At 32.8% G+C, this 17,802-nt stretch overlaps 1 protein-coding gene across 2 annotated transcripts in view; it reads left to right on the top strand.

Moving 5' to 3' along the window:
• Positions 1-17,802, top strand: part of SLC30A7 (solute carrier family 30 member 7) — a 74,363-nt gene that overhangs the window by 7,818 nt on the left and 48,743 nt on the right. The window contains exons 3-6 of one of the 2 annotated variants that reach the window (XM_081305034.1): positions 6,092-6,205; positions 10,028-10,115; positions 10,705-10,831; positions 15,290-15,433. In XM_081305034.1, coding sequence (XP_081161160.1) covers positions 6,092-6,205; positions 10,028-10,115; positions 10,705-10,831; positions 15,290-15,433 — 473 coding nt within the window. The remainder of the gene's footprint in view (positions 1-6,091; positions 6,206-10,027; positions 10,116-10,704; positions 10,832-15,289; positions 15,434-17,802) is intronic. The other variant, XM_081305035.1, reaches the window with a different exon arrangement.

Below are 17,802 nucleotides of genomic sequence, written 5' to 3'. Positions count from 1 at the left end.
TTTTCATTCTGCTTTGAATTTCAGATGAGATGGTTAAAGAACTTTATACACTTAAGCTTTTGGATGCATCCATATCTGTGGTCATATGCCATAAGTTTGTGATAAAATTTAAGACATTTTCCAAAATACTTTGTAATGATTTGGAAAAGCTTATAAATTACCATTATTTTTCTTGTGGGCAAATAATGTGATTTGACATCAATTTCCAGTTCTGTAAGTATTCCAATAACTGTACTATTTGGAGAAATTTAAAAGTAGGCACAGAAGCTTTCTGTTCATGATCTTGCCTCTTCCCAAGTTGTTCACTGCTATTGCTTGTTATTCTATGCTAGGTTTGTGGTGGGAGCAGAGGAGTATTCATTAACTTGACCCAGCCTTAGACTTATGCAAACCCTGTAAATCTGGACCTCTGGGCTATACTTTTTTTTTTTTTTAAGTTCTTTTTAGATACACATGATAGTGGAGTGATTTTTGACATATATAAATGGAGTATGACTTATTCTAATTAGGATACTTTTTAAAATATTTTTTTTAGTTGTCAATGGATTATTTATTTATTTATATGTAGTGCTGAGTGTCATACCCAGGGCCTCACCACATGCCAGGCAAGTGCTCTACCACTAAGCCCCAACTTCAGCCCTAATTGTACTTTTATCAACATTTTTATTCCTTCTCCCATGATAGCCAAAATGTGTCATGTATTATGTGTATGGCCTTAGGCAGTAACAGGTTTCTTATTCCTTCCTAAGTGGTAGTTGAATATCTGCTTTGTGTTAGTATGGAATTTCCTGTACCCTGCTTTAGTAATCCTTTTTTGAGTAGTTGTTGTAGTGTGGTTAATGTGGGGTCTTTAAATTATCCCAAATAATATGTTATTTCACTTATCTTGTAAGAATCTTACGGTAATGCACTTTAGTTTTCTTCTTCAACCTTGTATGCTATTATTGTCATACGTTTCACTTTTGCATGTTATAAACCCCATAACAACAGTGTTTCTATTTATGCTTTATATTAGAGATTAGCAAACTTTTATGTAAATAGCAGATAGTAAATAATTTAAGGACAATACAATCTCTGTTGCAACTACTCCACTCTGCTGTTGTAGCACAGAATTAGATTTAGATAATACATGAACTAATGACCATAGCTGTATTCTAGTAAGACTCATAAGAACTGATAGAGGCCTGGATTTTGCCTATAGGCCGTAACTTGGGAATCTCTGCTTTAGGCCGTAACTTGGGAATCTCTGCTTTAGGCAGTCAATTATCTTTAAAATAAATGAACAAATAAATGAAACTTTATTGAGATATAATCTATATGCCATACAACTTACCTGTTTAAAGTATATAATTCAGTGGCTTTAGTATATTTAGCACAGTTGTAAAACCCTTATAACAATCAACTTTAGAACATCTTATTTTCCCTGAAGGAAATTTTATATCCCTAGCTGTCTACCTCTCATTTTCTCTTCAGATTCTTCATTCCCTGATCTCTCCCAATTCTAGACAACCACTCTACTTTTTGTCTCTATGGATCTGCCTGTTCTGGAAATTTCATATAAATGGAATCATACAGTATATGATTCTTTTAGAGCAGTTTCTTTCACTTCACATTATGTGTTCAAGATTCATCCATGTTGTACATATTTTAGGTTTTCATTTACTTTTATTGTCAAGTAACATACCCACAGTGTATGGAAGATTTCAATTTCTTTACATCTTTGCCAAGCTTGTTATTAATCTGCCTTTTTAATTATAGCCATTCTAGTGGGTGTGAAATTATTTTTCTTTATGGTTCTGGTTTGCATTTCCCTATAATTAATAATGTTAATTATCTTTTCATGTGCTTATTGGCCACTTATATGTTGTCTTTAAGAAATATGTGTTCAGGGATATATGCTCAGTGGTTGAACACTTGTTTAGCATAGTTAATTTTTGTGTCTTTTATAAGGTTCCAGAATCATTTTTTCCATGTTGATATTCAGTTGCATCAGCACTATTTTCTTAAAACAGGATTTATTAAAAACTCGATTCTTTCCACCATTGAATTATTTAGGCATCCTTGTCAAAAATCAGTTGTCATGTACGTGAAAGTTTATTTCTGAACACTAAATTTTACGCCATTGATCTACATGTTTACTTGTATGCCAGCACCACATTTTTTAAAATTCATGTAGCTATATATGAATTTTAAAATTGGGAAGTGTGAGTTCTCCAACTTTGCCCTTCTTTTTCAGTATTGTTTTGGCTCTTATGGTTCCATTGTTTTCAACATGAATTTTAAGATCAGTTTGTCCTTTTCTCCATTGAAATTGGTTGGGATTTTGATAAGGATAAGTTGAATCTATAGATCATTTAGGGAAATATTGCCATCTTAAAAAATGTCTTCTGGATTTGGGGTATAACTCAGTGGTAGAGAACATGCTTAGCCTGAGATGAGGCTCTGGGTTCAATCCCAAGCACTCAAAAAAAAAAAAAAAAAAAATCACTTCTGATCCATAAATGTGGAAGGCCTTCCATTGACTTAGGTCATTTTTAATTTCTTCAATAATATTTTGTAGTTTTCAAGTATAAGTCTATTTATTTATTTCTGAGAATTTTAATTTTTTTTGATGATGTTGTAAATGGAATTTTTTTCCAAATTTTATTTTTATTCTTTGCTACTGTATAAGAATATAGTTCATTTTGGTATGTTAATTATGTATCCTGTAATCCTACTGAATTCATTAATTAGTTTTAATAGTTTAATATATTCCTTAAGATTTTATATGGACAAGATTTTGTCTGGAAATAGAGGTAATTTTACTTCTTCCCTTCCAATCAGTATTCCTGCTTAATTGCCCTGGTTAGACTCTTCAGTAAAGAAAAGGAAAGGGACATTATGGTCTAGTTCTTGATCTTTTGAGAAAATAGTATTTCACCATTAATGGTGTTAACAGTGTTTTTTTTTTTTTTTAAATATTTATTCTTAAGTTTTAGGTGAACACAATATCTTTATTTTACATTTATGTGGTGCTGAGGATCAAACTCAGTGCCTCGTACATGCTAGGTGAGCACTCTACCACTGAGCCACAACTCCACCCCACAGTGGGTTTTTAAAGATACTACATATCAAGTTGAAGAATTTCCTTCTATTTCAAGTTGTGTTTTTTTGTTTTTGTTTTTTTAATCATGAAGGGGTGTTGGAGTATGTCAAATGTTTTTCATTGTATATTGAAATGACTGTGTAGGTTTTATCCTTTATTCTCCCTATGTGGTGAATTACCAATTTTCATTTGCATTGTTGGGTTAAATCCTACTTGGTCATGTATATATTATTTTTAATATATTGCTGAATTTGACTTGCTGGTGTTTTGTTGAGGATTTTTTTATGTCCATATATGTGTGTAATTCCTTGTGATATTATTTTGTTTTATTTTGGTAGTGGAGAACTATTGTTCTTATTTTTGTGTTGTAGTCCCTTATCTGTTTTCTGGAAGAATTTTTAAAAGAGTAGTTTAATTGTTCTTCTAAGTGTTTGATAGAATTTGCTAATGAAAGGAGAATCATACTTTTTTTTTTTGGTTGGAAGTTTGAAAATTGTTAATTTAATCTTTTTTTTCTTGTCATAGGTCTGTTCAGATTATTATTTTTCATCAGTTTTGTTAGATTGATTGTTTTTAGGTATTATTTAATTTATCTAATTTATTGGATATTGTTCATAATATTTCCTTATAGTCCTCTTTATTTCTTTAAATCAGTAGTAGTGGTCCTCCTTTAGTACTGATTTTTAGTAATTTGAGTCTTTTCTTGACCAGTCTAAAGGTTGCCAATTTTGTTGATTTTGTGTGTGTGTGTGTGTGTGTGTGTGCAAAGAACTTTCAGCTTCATTGATTTTTTTTTCCTATTTTTTTCTATTCTCAATTATATTTAAAAGATATTAAAGGTAAGAAGATTATCTTTTATATTTATTCATATACTTATAATTTCAGTACCCTTTTTTTTATATATTTTATGTGGAATTATCCATACCCATGTAGCTTTATTATTGTGTTTAACTCGGTTCTGTATAGAAAAAGTATTTTGTATAGAATTCTAGATTGCTGGTATTTTTTTTCTCTTTCACTTCTTTAAAGATGTTGCTCTATTGTGTTATAGCTTAAATAGTTTCTGATTAAAAATATGGTATAACTCTTATCTTTCATTTCTTTTTACCTAGTTATTTTCCCTGACCCCCACTTTCTGATTTTCTAAGACTTTTTTCTTTCTCTTTAGTGTTAAGAAGCTCTAAAATGTGTGGATTTTTTTTCCCCCTTGCGTGGAATTCATTAAGCTTTTGCATTAGTGATTTGCTTTCTTTTAATGAATTTTAGAAGATTCTCAGATACTTTTCCTTTAAATATTCTTTGGATCCTATTCTTTCTTTTCTACTTCTGAGATTCCAAATCCATGTTTTGTTTGTTTGATAGTCTTGAATATGTTTGATCTGTTCTGATTTTTGTTTCTACTCTTTCCTCTTCCTCTTTGTGTTTTACTTTGTATACTTTTGATCTGGGTCTGTGTCCATTATATTCCGAATCCTATGTATATTTTCCTTCAGCTTTGATATTATAATTTTAAAAAATTATTTTCATTTGTTTTTAATATATGTAGTTTTTTTCTCTGTGGAAATTTCCCACTTGTATAAATTTTCTCCAGCCTTATACCATATATTTCAACACATTAATCATATATGTTTTAAAGTCCTTCTCTGATAGTTCCAACATCTGGGCCACTTTTAGTTCTGATTCTGTTGACTACTTTAGTTCTTGAAAATGGGCTCTCCCTCTACTCTTGATCTTATAAATGTGTCTTATAAATATTTGTTGAGTGCTGGATATTGTGTTTAAAGAAATAGTTGAGACTGAGATTAATATTGACTATGCCCAGAAATGGACACCCTAATTTCCTGTCTTGACCATTAATGTGGATAGTGGTTTTGAAACCTGACTGGTCAATGGCTGAACTGGATTTAAATTGGGTTTGGGTCTTTGTTGTTGAAGTTAGTTTCAACAAGCCACAGACTTTAAACTTTTCCAGTGGTTTTTATTATCTTGTGCTTAGTGAGGGATTTTGAGTACTAGAGGGTTTTTTCAGGATTCTTGCTCCACTCTTTACCTTCAGTAGTCTTGCACTCCTGCACCATGAGGGAATCTTGGTGCTGTCAGTGGTAGATTGCTGTTCCCTTGTACTTTATTCAAGGCTGGAGGGTATGATACTAGTTTTTCCCTTTGTAGTCTTAGACTGTGGCAGTCCTTGTTAACCTGAACGACAGGGTGGGTAGTTTTGTTTTTTTAAAACAAAGAATAGAGGTTTATTTATTTATTTATTTTAAAATATTTTGGTTTTAGTTGTAGGTAAACATACACTATCTTTATTTTTATGTGGTGCTGAGGATCGAACCCAATGCCTCACACATGCAAGGCAGGCGCTTTACCATGGAGCTGCAGTCCCAGCCCAAAATAGAGGTTTATTTAGATCATGGTTCTGAAGGTTGAGAAGTCCAATATCAAATTGCCAGCATCTAGTGAAAGGATCTTCTTGCTGCATTATAACATGGAAGAGGGCATTACATGGTGAGAGAGAGCAAGTGTCTCAGAATGGGTTTCTTAATATTCTTGCATCTCCCTTTTTCCCCAACCTGTTCTTCCCTCCCACCCCTTAGCCTGGCATATCAGGAGAGCAGTGCAAGACATCTAATAATAGCAGATTTTTGCTTAGCATTAGTGTAACATTCCGAACCCAAGCAGATTTCAGCTTCTCTTCCAGTAGCAAATGACTCTTTTCCCTCCCTCTCCTCTTAGTGACAGCTGACCTCTGCTAGTGACAGGTGGGCAGATGGCTTTTGTTTCAACTCTTCCCAGCAGCATCTGGACTTTTCCTTGGGCAAAGAGTAGGAAGGTTTCTATTTTATGTATTTAAAAGTCATCTGTGATGTCTTTCTATATATCATATTTAAATGTTGTCTCTTTAGAAGATAATTCCTGATGAACAGATGCTGAGCCTTAGACTTTTAGAGAAGGATGCCTACTATTTGATTTTTATTGTAATATGCCAATATGTTTGTTTTCCAGCTTAGGTTTGATCTCCGACTCTTTTCACATGTTTTTCGATAGCACTGCCATTTTGGCTGGATTGGCAGCTTCTGTTATTTCAAAATGGAGAGATAATGATGCTTTCTCCTATGGGTAAGATTCTTAAGAAATCTTTTTCTTGAAGTATAAGGTAAACACACACGCAAAACACACAAATCTTAAGGTTGATGAGTTTTTACAAATTGAACATGGTTTTGTAACTTAAACCCTTGACATTTCCCTCCCACCCCTCTTCTAGTTCCTTCCCATTCACCTCCCAAAAGGTACTCATTTTCTTAACTTGCCTGTTTTCAAATAATATGTAATTGGAACCTACAATATATAATTTTAATTTGCAGCTAAATTCTTTTGCTGGTCAGTAGGCACTTGGTTTTACCAAAAACTTTGAGGTGAGATTGTTCTAGATAGAAGGATTTCCTTGAATAGGAAAAAGAAGAAAAGAAGCATGACCATTTTCATACACTGAAATTTTTTCTCTTCTGCCTTTGCCTTTGTCTTCCTTCCTTTCATTCTCTCTCTCTCCCTCTTCCGCCCTCTCCCTACCCCCCCTTCCTTCCTCCTCCCTCCCCCCGAACCCCCCTTCCTCCCCCCCCAACCCCCCTTCCTCCCTCCTTACAGCCCTGTCTCTTCTTGGGCCTGCACGCATGCATGCATGTGATCATTCTCTTTCCCTTTCCTCTTTCATACATTTTTCTCTCTTTTTCCTTTTCTCTTGTCATTTCCTCTCCTTTTTACCATTGTAACTCTCAGGCTGTTTCTGTGTTCTTCCCTTCTTAACACTTCTGCTCAGTTTATTTTTTCTCTTATATTACCAGTCTTTCTTTCTTTCAGCACTTCCTCCCTGAGCTCTCTCTTTCCCAAGCAGTTTCTCTCATATATCTCTCTCCAACCTCTTATATGCATTCTCTTAAACCCTGTTCTTCTACTCTTGTTCCTTCACTGTTTTCATTTTCCCTCAGCTTGTTTTAGTTCATAGCAAGCAACACACTCATTGTTTCACATGCTTCTGTTTTCTTTGGATATTTATTGAGGGTCGACTATAAGTTGAATACTTTGCTAATTCCACTGAAGTAAAAATGAATAAAACATGGCTCCTGCCCTGAAGAAACTTATGGAATAGGAAACGCGTTTTGTAAAAATACTGTAAATAGCCTGTATTGTGACAAGTGCTTAAAGAGAGAGAAAATTCTGTGGTAGAATTTGATGATTTTAGTTATAACAAGAGGAATATGGTTATTTGTAAAATTAAAAGTGAGGCAGAAATACTAATTATATTATTTTATATTATAGAGCAAGAGATTCTATATACCATAAATTCAGGCTTGAAAGTTCAGACAAGAACATTTCTGTGGCACTATGTTGTCAATAATCAAATAATCTTGAACTATAGCTACTAAGAGATTCATAAGTATACTTCAATCATTAAAGGAAGATTAAATCTAAAGTTATAATTCTTGTTGGAAAATTAATAATTTATATGTATTGTATATCAGGAATCTAACAAGAATATCTTATTTAGCAATCTTTCTGGATAAACAATAGGTTACTATTAAAAAATTCTCTTCAGTTCTTAATGCTTAGGTTATCTTTTGTTTCCCATTTAGAATACATTGTCTCATGCTATAGAATAAATTTTAGGAAGAGATTTGAATCCCTATAGTACCATAATGATTTTAACTTTAGCTCTTTCAAAAAGAGAATAGTATTCTTCCCTCATTTTAATTCCTCATTTTGTTTTCTCCATTGTATTTTTTCATTTGTTTATTTCTTTGTTTGTTCTTTTTGTAGATTAAGGAATAAAAGCTGATGTGATATTTGAAACTGAATAATTGCTATAGAATCTATGAATAATTGCTGTAGTAGTAAACTACTGGTGTCTGTTCATAAAAATGACACTGAATAGGCTAAACCCAAGATGGCTAAGCCTAAGGGTGAATCTCCTTATATTCTCCAGTTCAAGGTGGTCATAATAGCAGATTGACTGTAGTAGAAAAAACAGTGGGTGAATCTGAGAGCAAGCCAAAACTTTTCAGTATATCTTTTTTTTTTTTTTTTTAAAGAGAGAGTGAGAGAGGAGAGAGAGAGAGAGAGAGAATTTTTAATATTTATTTTTTAGTTCTTGGCGGACACAACATCTTTGTTGGTATGTGGTGCTGAGGATCGAACCCGGGCCGCACGCATGCCAGGCGAGCGCGCTACCGCTTGAGCCACATCCCCAGCCCCTCAGTATATCTTTATGGAAAGTCATTCTTGTGTCTTCTCACATGATTCTTTTTAAAATAGTAAAGAAAGCATGAAAGTAATATACAGTGGGTAAATAGATGCATATATACATGCTTACATTCATATACTTATATCCTTCCCTCCCTGCCTGGCTCAGAGCATTCAAACACCAGGCATTCTTAATTAGGCAGTAGCACTTTCATGGCTTATATGTTCTAATTCCAAGAACTGCTCTCAGTTCAAGTGAACATAGTCATATGTAAAGGCAAGTGTGCCTAGTTTAAATCTGTAAGTATAGCAAATATAGTAAAACTAATTATGTAACTTGAGTCCAACAATTTATCAGCATTTTTGTAGCAAAACTTTTAAGTTGGGAATTAGGAACATAAAGATGCCTGAACAACATTTTTGCCTTGGATCTTGAAATCTAGTGGCACTCAAGGACAAAGGGCATTCAATTAAGCATTAGCTATGGGACTAGAAGGGTAGATTAAAAGAAAATGCTTTATATTCTTCGGACAGTCATCCTGCTGATTTATTACCTCTATCTAAGTGTAGATAATGAAAAGCTGACTTCAAATCATTTGAATTTAATGAACATTTCTCCAGGGGGAAAAATACACTTTATCAAATAGTATATTAATTTAATTTACTTGTATGTGTTAGGAGATAGAAATATGCATTATATCTGAGTATAGAAATACATGCTATGTTGGAATATGGTTGATAGGACAAATTCCACCCTAACGGAGTAGCATATATTTAAAGAGTTTCTTCTTCTTTACTTTAAAAATACTTTTACAGTAAAAATTGTATTATTTAGAAATTGACATTAAAAAGCTAGGAAAAGCAGTAGTTTTGATGCTCCTGTTATTCTGTTAAAGAACCAAAATGATTAACTAGTATCAGCATACTTTTAATAAAGTTTGAACATTAAATATGCTAAGTTAAAGTTGTTTCTGTGACTTTAACGAAGGCAGAAAACTGGAAAAATAAAATCTTTCCCCAATGCTTCACACAGGTAGGAAGCAGAAAGCTTCAGAAGTCCATGGAGAAAAAGACAGGTATTTTTTAAAACAGTTTAATTAGAATTATATGAAGCTAGAATTGATTCTAAAAATAGGTAATTGCAAGTTTATGCTAAATTTTTTAATCTTAGAAAAAGAGTAATAGAAATAGAAATCTCAAGTTGTCTCTGGGATAATTCAAGGATAATTTTATTTTACTTGAGATCAAAGCTCCACTTTCCAAAGATTTGAAAGCTGAAAGATACAGAGAAGAAGGTATAAGGAGTTCTTCAGAAAGGAATAAATGAGTACTAAAACTTCCTTTTCTATTACTATTTTTCTTTGGATTCTTCCTTCTTTGCCCACTTATCTGATCCTGTTCTTTTGCCACTGGCAACTTGAGATTTACATTTCTGTGAAAGGTCTTTCTAAACCTACTTACTCTAAAGAAGGTCTTTGGAATGGCTTGTACAAATTTGTGAGTTTTGTGGCATTCTGCTGTTAAACATAATTCATTATTATTAATTTTATCATTTCTACAATTTATGTAAAATGTAAAATACTATAAATACTAGGACTTTGCTGGCATTATAACCATGTTATATGGTTTGAAATCTCTGAAATATAATTTGTGATTTAATTTTTAAAAAATAACTTAATAATGTAGTTATTTGCTTCTTTTTAGGTATGTTAGAGCGGAAGTTCTGGCTGGCTTTGTCAATGGCCTATTTTTGATCTTCACTGCTTTTTTTATTTTCTCAGAAGGAGTTGAGGTATACTATATAATGACTAGAATCAGTAAATTATATTTCTGTATAAAAATGTTTATAGCATATAATAGAGCTGTTTTTAACTTATTGATCACAGTCTGAATTAGATAAAATATTTGTAAGCTGGAGTAGCTTGTAAAATAGTTGAAAAATATTAAATATATGTGAAACTTCTTGAAATGAATAAACAATAAAGCAATTGTGCTTACAAGCTATGAATAAAATAGTGACATTGTGAAAAGTAAAGATGCATCCTGGGTAGTGAAGTCAGCTGGAAAGTGTTTTTAAAGAAAATAGAACCTCTGAGTTTTACTAATGAATCTTTAATATTTGTTATTTTTTTTAATAAAGTGTAATAATGAGCAAACATGGAGAGTATTATTTTATAATACCAAAGAGGAACAGATTTGGGGCCAAATATTTGCAATTAATATTTATTTAAAAATAGCAATGGTTGCTTTTTCTGAAATATGTTTTTTGAATGCTTTTAATTATGAAAGTGACTAAAAAATGTTAATATTACTTTATATTTTTACCAGTTGATGGGTGAGAAATTATATCAATGCTGTTTGTTTGTTTGTGTGTTTTCTAGAGAGCATTAGCTCCTCCAGATGTACACCACGAGAGACTGCTACTTGTTTCAATTCTTGGGTTTGTGGTAAACCTAATAGGAATATTTGTTTTCAAGCATGGAGGTCATGGACATTCTCATGGCTCTGGTATGATGGTTAGAACCCTTTGTTTATTCATTTTCTCCCAATTTCTATTATAATTATTTACTTGAAAAAATTGATAATTTAAAAAATTAAAGTACATATATTGGTTTTTAATAACAAAAGTATTATGTCCAAAGATTTTTATTAACGTCTTCCTGAACTATCCTTCCTTCCTTCTCCATGTCCCTCCAAGTGCTTTCTCAGAGCTATGAATGTTATGTTTTGTGTGGATCCCTTTAGACTTCTTTAGTTCTTTTGTGTAATGTCATTCATATAAAACAGATACCAGAAAACAACAAATCTAGTGTGTGTTGGCTCACGCGCACACGCACAGCAGAGAGAGAGAGACATACACATTGATTTACTGTATCATGTTTTTGCAATCCTTCCATTAAAGAGAGAGAGAGAGAGACATTGATTTACTATATCATGTTTTTGCAATACTTCCATTAGAGAGAGAGAGAAGAGACAGAGAAATAGGTTTACCATATCATGTTTTTGCAATCTTTCCGAGAGAGAGAGAGAGAGAGAGAGAGAGAGAGAGAGAGAGACAGACACACACACATTGATTTACTATATCATGTTTTTGCAATCCTTCCGTTAAAATCCTTTAATTAACAGCCATATAAAACTCCATGGTGTGGGTCACTATGGTTTATTTAACCAGTGTTCTGTGTATGACCTCAAGTTGTTTCAATTTTTTTCTCCAATCTATGCATATCAGGCTATCCTTGTGAATATATGCAAGTATTTCTAAAGTAGTATTGCCCTGTATTGTACTTCACATGTAGCTCTTTAAATTTGAATTTTAGTTAATTAAAATTAAAAATTTAGTTCCTCATTAACATTCATAACATCTCAAATACTCTGTTGCCACATGAAGCTACCATATTGGACAGTGCAGATGTAGAACATTTCCATCATTACAGAAAGTTCTTTGAATTCACTGTGCTAGAATATAAGAATTGCGGGAACTTAGGATCTATACATTCATAGTTTCAGAAATTTGCAAATTCCCTTTCAAAATGACTGTTAGTCACATATACTTTAAGGAATAAAAGCAAGTACTAATTTCTCCCACCCACATTAACACTTAATATTGAGGGTTTTTAGACAGTTTTGTTAGTATTTTACTAAATAGTTTCTAATTTTGCTTAGTGTTTTTCTGATTAGTAGTGAAGTTATATATCTTTCCAGTGTAATTTTAGGTCATTCAGACTTTTCTTTTAGAATTACCTATTCATATGTTTTTGCCTATTTTTCTGTTTTTTTTTTTTCATTTCATTTATAAATATTTTTATCACTCTAATCCTTTGTTTTTTGTGTTACAAATATCTTCTTCTAGTCTATGGCTTGTCTTTAAACTTTTACAGGACTTTATTTGGATATAATCTAATTTTTGTCTTGCATTTTTCTTGTCTGTTTTCTGCTGTGCTTAAGGAATATTTCTATTCTAGTGACATAAACATAATCCTTTATATTTTAATGCTTTTCATTTTGGTTTGATGGGGTTTTCTACTCATTTTACTCCTTTAGATGTAATTTTTTTTTTTTTTTTTTTTACAATGTGTGAGTTAGGACTTAACTTTTTCTTTTTTCCCCTTAGTATGAATAAGTAGTTTTCCTAATCAGCATTTATTAATTGGTCTTTAATTTTCTTTTCTTTAAATTAGAACATTGTAGTTATACGTTGTAGTTGGGTTCATCTCAAAAGATTCATAACATGCCTGGAATTTGATTTCAGTTCATGTTTCCCCCCTTTTCCTACCCTCCTCCCTCCTCTCATTCTGCTTCCTCAATTCTGTTGACCTTCATTTCACTCATCTATTTATTTATTTTTGATTGTTTTTTTCCTACTTATAGATAACCGTAAAATTCTTTGTGGTATATGTATATATGCACATATCATGATTTTTTAAAAATTCATTCTGAATTTTCTCAGCTTTCCCATCTCTCCTCTCTTAGTCTCAATCTCCTTCTTCTACTCTACTGATCTTCCCTATATCTTTATGATCTTCAGTCTTCTCTCCTCCTTTCCTTTATTTTGCTCTAGAGTCCATATATGAGAGAAAATATCCTATCCTTGATTTTCTGAGTCTGGCTTATTTCACTTAGCATGATGGTCTTCATTTCCATCCATTTACCAATAAATGCCATAATTTCATTCTTCTTTATGTCTGAGTAAAACTCCATTTTATATTATACCACAATCTCATAATCCATTCATCTATTGATGGCCATTTGGATTGATTCCATAGTTTGGCTATTGTGAATTATGCTGCTATAAATATTGAGAAGCTTGGATTGCTACAGTTTGCTGATTTCAGTTCTTTTGGATAAATAAAAAGTAATGGGATAGCTGGTTCATGCAGAGGTTCCATTTCTAGTCCCTTCTCTGAGGCTCTGTTCATTTTTCTTCATTTTTTCTGCTGATTTCTCAGAGTGGAGAATCTCTATTGACTCACCTTCACGTTTCCTATTATTGCAGCTAAACGCTCTTGTTGAGCCCCTCTGGTGAATGTTTTACTTTGGTTATTATGCTTTTAACTTCAGAATTTCTCTCTCTCTCTCTCTCTCTCTCTCTCTCTCTTGTAATTTCTGTATCTTTATTGATAATCTCTCTTCAGTGACTCATCATGATACATTCTTCAGGTTTCTTTTAGTTCTCTGAACAGGCTTATAATAGCTGATTTAAAGTCTGACTACTAAGTTCAAAATTTGGATCTCTTTAGAAATATACTAGTTACTGCATTTTTATTTGTGTATGGCATAATTTCCTGTCTCTTTGCATGCCTCATCGTTTTTGATGAAAACTGGACATTTTTGATAATATATTGTAACAACTCTGCTATCGATAGAGGGCAACATTAGCCTTCCAAAATTTGTTGTTTTTGTTGTTGCTGTATTTCTTCTTGGGAGTCTTTCCTTGACTAATTCAATAGTATGTTTCCTGCAGTATGTGGTCATTGAGTTCTGTGCTAGTATTCTTGAAATTTTAAGATCTTGTTTTTATTTTTAACATGGTTTTCTAGGTAACCTGAGCCAGTATAATTTAGTAGTCAGCCAACAATTAGTGAGTTTTCCATAAACTGCTTGCTTGTAAATTTTCCATTTTTGCCAAATGGATCTTTGTGAGAAAACACACCTTTGTATTTCAGGCAGTTTAAAAGACAGCCTTATTTTATACTTTTTCCTTGCACAGGGTTTCCCAAGGTCATTGAAAGGTCAGAGGTGATTTCTCCTTTCTCATGTCTTCCTTGGAGATGTACAGAGCATGCATGCAGATTTTTAGATTCCCTAGGAATGTGTTGGTGTTTTTCAAAGTTCCTTATGGTTGTCTGTTTCTCTGAGATTTCCTCATAGTTCTCAGGCCCTTGTTTGCCCCAGCTAACATCATAATGTTCAGCAGCTGAGATACTGCTAGGAATTTGCCATTGTTTTGATAATGTCCTGTCCCCCAACCCTCATCCTCCAGCTGTGCTGAAGTCTCTAAGATCCATATCATTGAAAGTATTGTTCCAGTGAATTGCAAGTTTAGAAAAAATTTTAACTGTGCTTTGGTGCTTTAACAAAGCACCAGAAGACATCTGATCTCTTCATTACCTACAATCCTACTGGCTTTTGGCTACTTTATTCATGGGTTGGCAAGAGTGATGGAATGGGAACCATTCCAAGTTACATCAAATGTTGTCTCAACAAGGTTCAGATGTTTCTCTTAGATCATGGTTTTCAGTTTATGCTATGGTTTTGATTAATTACCAGAGTTCTGAAATGGTTATTTTGTAGTTGTTTTCCCTACATTTTTGTTGTTTTAGAGAATAGGCAGTTTACCAAGGTCCTTCTTCACCATTCTAGAACATGATCTCTCATGGTCATCATCTTTTCATATAACACAGTGCGGGATTTGGTTTTCTGCTATTTAGAATTTTTGCAAACATAAGTGATAATTAGTGAATATTTTTTTCTGTCCTTTTGAATAGCTAGTATATTTCTTGATGATTTTTAGTTATGCCGTAGAGAGAGAATTCTGCATTCTTTCGTGTCAGACTTCTCATACCTGTTTTAACTTTACCTCTTTCCAAAGACATCAGTTCCCAGCTTTTTCTTCAGTTAATATGCTTGCATCTTCTTTAATCTTTATTAGTGTGCATAATGATCTTTTGTCTGTGCTTTTTAGTGCATTTTCCCCAATGCCTATCACATAGTATGTTTCAAATACATATTTCTTGAATTGAATAAACATCATTATCTACAGATATTTCTGTGATATTTCCAGTTATTACTTTTTTTTTGCTCGCATCTTAGCAGGAACTCAGTTAGGATTGTTTTAATGAATCTTAACACTTTCACAAATATATGTTTAGTGCATTGAATTAGAATTTAGATTCTTTTCACTAGTACCATGTTATCATAATAATATATTTTTATATACCTTCTGTTCTAATACTCTTTGTGTTCTAGGCCACGGACATAGTCATTCCCTCTTTAATGGTGCTCTAGATCCAGCACATGGCCATGGAGAGCATTGCCATAGTCATGAAGTGAAGCATGGTGCTGCACATAGCCATGATCATGCTCATGGACATGGACACTTTCATTCTCATGGTGAGTACAGCAGAAACATTTTTAAGCAGATAGCCTTCTAAGTAATCAAGATTTATATAGATTTATATATAGTCAACTTCTTTTTTGATAAATCAGTCCAAATGGTTCCAAAATAAGTTCATTTCTAATATACATGAAAGTATTGGTGTAAGGCAGTGAGTATAGTTTTTTTTTTTTCAATGAGTATGTTTTAAGATGCCTTGATTTTAATTAAGTATCAATGAATGAGAAACAATTGCAATTTAGCAAATGAAAATCTTTGATTTTTAAAAGTATCATGAGGCTTTTTGTGCTATATAGTCCTATAAAATACTATAAATATTTTCAATTTTTCACATTTTTATTTTATTTTATTGCTGTTTATTGCCTGATATTTACCTCCATCTTTCTTTAGTGCTCTGTATACTACTTTTTATATCATTTAGATAATAAGTTTCAGGGTACTTCTCGGCTTAATATGTAGTTAGTTAAATTATATTTTTAAAAGTTTATGAATTTTAGAATATCAATCAATAAAAGCTATTGACACAATTCAATTAATCTTTAAATAGATTATATGTTCAAATAGTATTTGCCTGCAGATAGAGTCAAAAGTTTAGATTTGAAAATTTGAGAGGTACCTTGGAGAATGAGCATCGAATTTTGCAGTCTTTAAATATTTTGAATACTTTCTTGAGATATGATTGACATACAAAAAGGTATTTATATGTAGTATATATAACTTGATGAGTTTGGATATAAGTATACACCTGTGAAACCATCACCATGGTTTAAACCATAAATATATCCATCACAACCAAAGTTTCTTCCTGCACCCTTTATTCTTTTAATCATTTTTAAAAAATTTATTGTGATAATAACACAACATAAAATCTACCATCTTAGCTGGGCATGATGGCGCCTGCCTATAATCCTATTGACTTGAGGCTGAGGCAGGAGGATTGCAATTTCAAAGCCAACCTCCGAAATTTAGAAAGGCCCTAAGTTTAGACTTAGTAAGACTGTGTCTCAAGATAAAAAGTAAAAAGGGTTGTGGATGTGGCTCAGTGGTTAAGTACCCCTGGGTTCAATCCCCACTACCAAAAACAAACAAAACAACAACAACAAAACTATCTTGTTGGCAAAATTTTAAGTATACAATACAGTATTAACTTTAAATGCTATATTATGCTATACAGCTCTCCAGAACTTACCTAGAAAGTTTGTAAAGGTTCTAACTGAAACTTCATTCCCTTGGACTATTCTCTATCTCCACCTCCCTCCAGCCCCTAGTAACCATAATACTACTGTTTCTATGAGTTTGACTATTTTAGATTCCTCGTGTTAGTGTTATCATATAGTGCAGGTCATTCTGTATCTGGTGTATTCATTTAACATATCATACTCCAGGTTCATCCATGTTGTCCCAGATGGCAGGATTTCTTTTTCCCTTTTTTTTTTTTTTTAAATATCCTATTGTGTATATACCAGTTTTTCTTTATCCATTTGTTTTAGTAGGTTTTTTTTTTTTTTTTTTTTTTTTTTTTTTTTTTTTTGCTGCTGAGACTGAAAGACCTGACAAGAAAATTTTAGAGGAGGAAAAATTTATTTGGGGGCTCACAGTTTCAGAGGTCTCAATCCATAGACAGCCCATCTTCATTCTTTGGGGGCAAAAGAGAGGCAGAAGAACATTATAGTGGAAGAATGTGGTAGAGGAAAGTAGCTCACATGAGAGAGATTCCATTCACCAGATACAAAAATATATACCCCAAAGGCACATCCCCAGTGACCCATCTCCTCTAGCCACACCCTACCCATGTTCACTTAGTTAATCCTGTCAGGGGATTAATTCACTGATTGTGTTAAGGCTTTCATAACCCAATGATTTCTCCTCTAAACCTTCTTGCATATTCTCACACATGAGCTTTTGGGGGACACCTAATATCTGAATGAAACACCATTCATTGGTTGGTGCACATTTAGGTTGCTTCTATGTCTTGGTTATGGTGAATAGTGCTTTGGAGGTACAGATATCTCTTTAAGATCCTGTTTTTAATTTCTTTGGACATATACCCAGAAGTGGAGTTGCTGATGACATGGTAGTTGTGTTTGTAATTTTTTGAACCTCTATATTCTCTTCCATAGCATCTTTACCAATTTACATTCCCGCCTACAGCATACAAGTGTTCCTCTTCTCCATATCCTTGCCAATATTTATTATCTTTTTTTTTTGTGATAATAGCCATCCCAAGAGGTATGAAATGATATATATTGTTTTGATTTGAATTTCCCTACTACTGATGTTGAATACATTTTAGTATACCTGTTGGCCAGTTGTACATTCTTTTGGAGAAATTTCTATTCAGTTCCTTTGGCCACTTTTTTAGTCA

The sequence above is a fragment of the Spermophilus citellus genome (genome assembly GCF_964194105.1).
Source record: "Spermophilus citellus genome assembly, chromosome: 9".
NCBI classification, from domain to species: Eukaryota; Metazoa; Chordata; class Mammalia; order Rodentia; family Sciuridae; genus Spermophilus; species Spermophilus citellus.
The sequence above is the reverse complement of the archived record's forward strand: the minus strand, read 5'-3'. Positions and strand labels throughout refer to the sequence as shown.